General features: G+C 40.1%; 1 protein-coding gene across 1 annotated transcript; it reads left to right on the forward strand.

The window, feature by feature from the left end:
* Positions 1-311: 311 nt before the first annotated feature.
* On the forward strand, positions 312-3,551 carry LOC119571701 (facilitated trehalose transporter Tret1-like; the record flags this gene model as incomplete). Its single annotated transcript, XM_037918886.1, has 4 exons — positions 312-435; positions 1,698-1,834; positions 2,195-2,613; positions 3,512-3,551. Coding segments are annotated over 4 exons (720 nt in total), but the record flags the coding sequence as incomplete, so codon positions are not given.
* Positions 3,552-5,415: the final 1,864 nt, after the last annotated feature.

The raw sequence follows: 5,415 nt of genomic DNA on the forward strand, positions 1-5,415 counted from the left end.
CCTCTTTCTCCCCTCCTCCTCCTCCTCTTCTTCTTTTTCTTCTTCTTCTTCTTCTTCTTCTTCTTCTTCTTCTTCTTCTTCTTCTTTTTCTTCTTCTTCTTTTTTTCCTCTCCTCCTCCTCCCCTCCTCCCTTTCCCCTTCTCCTCTCCTCTCCCCTCCTCCTCCTCCTCCTCCTCCCCCCCTCCTCCTCCTCCCTCCCCTCCTCCTCCCCCCCCCCCCACCCCCCCCAAACCCCAACCGGCAAAATTACCCCCCCTTCTCTCCTCAGCCTGGATTCTGATGGGTCGGCCATAAAACGTGTGGAGATCTAGTGGCCGGGCTATAGGCGGTCTCTGCGTCGGTCTGCTCACCCCACGTTACCTGTCTACCTTAGCAGCCCTTTTCACCCCGAAACCCGGGGGGGTTTGGGCCATTCGACCACCATTGGTAATTTGGGTGTTTGGGCTGTTAGGTTTCGCGGGTATGCTCAGTGGTTTAGTCTAGTTTAGGGCCTGTTTTCGCCTTTTTTTTTGGTTTTTTTAGGGGAGTTTAGTTTTCCCTTTCTCGGGGCTTCATCGGTAAAGTTAGGTAAGTTTTCCTGTTTTTTCGGGTATGCGTCAGTAATTTTGTCAATTTTAGGCCTGGGTTTCCCTCGGATCTTCATTTTAATTTTGGTAAGAGTTGTTATCTCGGGGCTTTTCTCCCGGAAGTTAGTTTATCGTCCTTTGGGTTTTTTCCTTTGGGGTCATGGAAGGTTTTCCTACGCCCTTTGGGGGAAAAATTTTTTTTTAAAAAAAGGCACCACCAAAAAAAAAACCCCCCCCAACCCAAACCTGAGGTTATTTTTTTTTACCCCAAATTTTTTTTTCCCGCGTTTTTTTTTATAAATTTTTTTCAGGACATTTTAAAAAGGTTTTTTTTATTCCCTTTTTTTATTCATCAATTTGTATGTTTGTAGCCATGTAGGGTATTTATTCACTATTTTTTATTCATCATTTTGCTATATTTTTACACCCATGTAGGCTATGTACTCACTCACTTTTGTTTATTCGTCCCTTATATTTGTAGACCATGTAGGCTCTTTTATTCACTCACCTGTTATCCTTTCTTCAATTACTCTTATTCCTCGACTGAAACAAACACAAGAACACATCAAACCAGAAATAAGAAAAAGATACTCGTGTACGTCGACCTTACGAAGCCTATTGTAAACTAAAGTACATGGGTATGAAACAGCTGCCCTGTTGACGGGTCATTATCACGTAGCCCAGAGCGACCTTCACTGCAGCGCCCTGGGTGTTGTGTTAGGACGAAAGGAACTGCTGTATTGTTGTGAGAACTTGATACATTTTTATATTATTTGTTTGTCTACGCAGAACTTTTTCTAACTAAAATGAGAAATTTGATAATAATATTTATTAATTACTCACATTTTTACTTTTATTGCAAGTAGGGTATCAACTGAGGGTTTTCATGCAGATATGCTCGTGAGATGATCTTTAGGGTTTGCTAACTTCAGGTCAATTTCTTACACGTTTTTGGTATTTAGATAGTTTATGGCAACTTCGAAACACAGACCGGGGAAAACTAAAATCTTCAAAGAAAGAAAGGAGGGGAAATAAAAACAGAAATCGTACATAAATCTTACTCGTCCAAAACGAAATATCGTCTACACCCCTATGGGTTTTAAAAGTAAACTTTTTTTTTCCTTTACGCAGGTATCCTCGTCTGTTTCCTGGTAGGCTCGTACGTCAACTGGTGGTGGCTAGCGTTCGTGGGGGCAATTATTCCCATGATCTTCAACTACCCTCATGTGCTTCGTGCCCGAGACTCCTCGTTGGTACAATCTCCAGAGGTAAGTTCCGTCGACAGGTCGTGATAAGGCTAAGCACTTTCCTAAACTTGGGAAGATTACAAGTATTAAAAGTATTTTTAAGAGATTTTTTTCTCTCCCTCGAGTACCTTTCACTCGTATGGAATTCAGTTATGATTAGAATATGTGGAAATATTTCCACCACTATTAACAGCCCCGCAAGGGTTGATATCACAATACCCATTTTACATATGATTTTCCGTATATACGCTTTTGTAAAACCCGGGAAAAAAAAAAGGTACCAATTTGGGGATAAAATATTATTATTTATTTTCAAAACAGTTTCCATGCCCCTCCCCCTTTCCGAGTCCCACCCCCCCTGACACCAATCTCTCGCCACAGATCGCTTTAGAGGACGCTCAAGCCTCGCTAGAATGGCTACGGGGATCAGCCTCCGACGTCGACTTTGAACTCGACGCCATCCAGCGGAACTACGAAATCGCAAAGCAAGAATCCTCCTCTCTGAAGGACTTGTTTAGACGCCAGTATGCCAAACCCTTCTTGCTTGCCATGGGCCCTATGCTCTTCCAGCAGCTGTCTGGCATCAACGCCGTCATTTTCTACACCGTGTCGATCTCAAGATGTCAGGTTCTACCATTAACAACTACCCCGTCGACCATTATCGTCGGCGTGGTGAACCTGATCTCCACCTTCCTCGCCAACGTCCTTATTGACCGACTTGGGGAAAGATCTCTTGTACGTCTCAAATGTCCTGATCGTATTGTTTACTTTGTCGCATTGGGAACTTTCTTCTATTCAAGGTGCGTATTGCAACCTTCACACTCCTTTTGGTGTTCCTTTTTGGTTCTTGTTTTGTTCGCAACTCCCCCTGTACGTTTATTGTTTATTCTGGTCAGCTTTCCGCATTTTTAAATGTGTTTCCGCTTTCTCCTTCGGCTCGCTTGCCTGTGTATTATTGTGGTTTTACGTTCTAATCTTCGGGTTCAGTCCTATCTGTACATAGGGATGTGGATACCCTTATTTTGAATTTATGATTAATAATTTTTTAAGGCAAAAATGGCAATGTATACCCTTTTTTTGAATATTATGATTAATAATATTAATGACAAAAATGGAAATGTATACTCTTATTTTGAATATTAGATTTAACAATACTAATGACAGTAAGGCAATGATACCCTTTTTTTAATATTATGTTTAAATGATACTAATGGCAGTAAGGAAGTGAAAATACCGATAGAACAACAGAGGCAAAATTGATAATATGGTTTTGTACCTCAGTATTAATACTAAGATTATACAAGTAAAAAAAAATTCAATTTTTCTCAAAAGAAAAATTTAGCATTAAAATGTTTGGGCTTCAATCAATTGCGCGACTCGAAAAGTATTCAGAATTTTCGACCAAGAGAATATTGATTTATAACCCGGTACTCCCAAATTTCACCCCTTTATATTTTATGTTTCTGGTCAATTTTGCGTTTTCCATTTTACTTTATTTATTTTTTAAATATTAATAAGTTATATTTTTACTATTTTTTTTTTCATTTTACCTAGTTAATTTTCCTTGCTTTTTCAGTTACAGCGGGTTAAACATGTTTGTCAAATTTATGAAAAGCAAGGGCCGGGTTGCCCGAATTTTTATGTAAACTCCGAAAGACGCTTTTGGACTCGTGCATGAGTTTTTTATCCCCCCATCAGGCTGACCCAAACCCCACTGTGCAACATGAATACTAAATAATCAACACGACCCCCTGCGCCGTTCTGCGAAACAGCCGTAAAAGAAAAAAAAAAGAAAAAAAAAAAAAAAATGAAGGGGTTTCAAAAAAAAACAGATGTTATGGCCCGGTTGTATTTTTTTTTTATTATCAGTGTTTTTCTTTATTGTTTTTTATCTTATTTATCCCCTATCTGTCATGTAGGATGTATGGAGTAGTATCTATCTTTATATATATAAAATATAAATTATTAATAATATATAGAATATATAAAAATATTATAAAATTATATATATAAAATATATTAAAATAAAATACACTGATAATACACTGGAAAAGCATTGCAGGGGACAATACTGTAAAAGCTTACTATGCGCGAATCATGTTTTAAACCAAATTTGACCAGATATGCGTTTCAAAAGATGCCGTTTTCGATAAAGCTGACCGTTCTCTTTCTCCCTTGCGGGAAACGGCGGAAAAAACGCATATCTATCGCCGAATCCATGAATCTGACGGCAGGTGGGGGGAAACAGCACGGTGACGCGGGGGTGGAAAGAGACCGTCGCAACCTCTCAGGCTGCCCCTCGTCAGTTCAGGCTAGTATTTGCTTTCTCTCTAGGAGGGGCCCCATTCCATGGCTCTTCAGGGGGGAGGCCCTGCCCCTAAGATCAGGGGGCCCCCCGCCTCCATCGTCACGGGGTTTGAACTGGTCCCGCACCTTTGTCATCACCAAACCTTCCCCCGGGTGGTGGAGCTGATCGGGGGGGTCTACGTGTTTTACGTTCACGGGGATCTTACCTTTGGGGGCCTTGTTCGCCTTCTTCCTCGGCCCGGACCCAGGAAGACACCGAAAGGGGAATCGGGAGGAGCGGCGGGGGGGGGAGCGCCTGGGCCCCCAAACCCCAAGATCATACCCGGGCCGGCTGCACATGTAGGCCCCGGGGTGTGTTTACGTTAGGAAGGAATAACATACAGGGGACCGGCCCGTGCCGCGTCGAGGCGCTTTGGGTTTCCGCGGTGAGAAAGCGTACAAGGGGACGCTGACATGCCGAATTAAACGTTTTCTCTTCTTTTTCTCACGATTTTGGCTAGTCAAGGGGAAAAGGGGTAAAACCCTTTTTTGAAATTGTCAACCACTTGTTGGCAATGAAAAGGACATAAATTTGGCTTTGACGCCGTCTTTCGTGTGTTTTTCTTTTGCACCGTCAAATCAGATCAGCGAAGTTTAAATATAAAACATTTTTGGTTGAACTAGGGGGAAACGGTTTCTTCCCGGGAAATATACAAAGTATTTTGATTTAAAAAAATGAAAATATTTCGTTCAGTGAAACCTAAATATTTTGCTCTTTATTTTTTACATCACGGAAATTTGTGATAGTTTCTGCTGGTGCTATCTGATTCTTTTTCGTTTTTTTTTTTTTTTAATTTTTGTTGTCGTTTATTTTTATGACCCAAGGAAAGGGAACTGGGGCTGACATATAACGCAAGAAAGGTTTTCAACAAATTGCGAACATTTTAATGTTTCGGTTTATTTATACATTCCTTAGAAAAAAAATGTGTAAAATGGGTTTCATCGTTGCCTTAGTGACTTATTCAGGACAATAACCATGTCTTTCCTACAACTTTTCTAAAAAAATCAAAAACTATGGTGTTTGTAATTAAAATATTTCATGTAAAAGCATCTGCTTGATACATTTTCATTGGTGTTAATATTTACAAACAGTGAAAACCGTTTTTTATACCTAATAGTTTTGCAAAATTCTTTTTGGACACAGTAATATATGTCTTGTGGGTTTAGTTAGTAATGCCCATGACCGTTTTGTTATTCCACCATATATAAAACTCAAGTTTTTTACTGTGTAAATTTTAAAATATTGGTACTTTTTT

The sequence above is a fragment of the Penaeus monodon genome, unplaced genomic scaffold (assembly GCF_015228065.2).
Source record: "Penaeus monodon isolate SGIC_2016 unplaced genomic scaffold, NSTDA_Pmon_1 PmonScaffold_7538, whole genome shotgun sequence".
NCBI lineage: Eukaryota > Metazoa > Arthropoda > Malacostraca > Decapoda > Penaeidae > Penaeus > Penaeus monodon.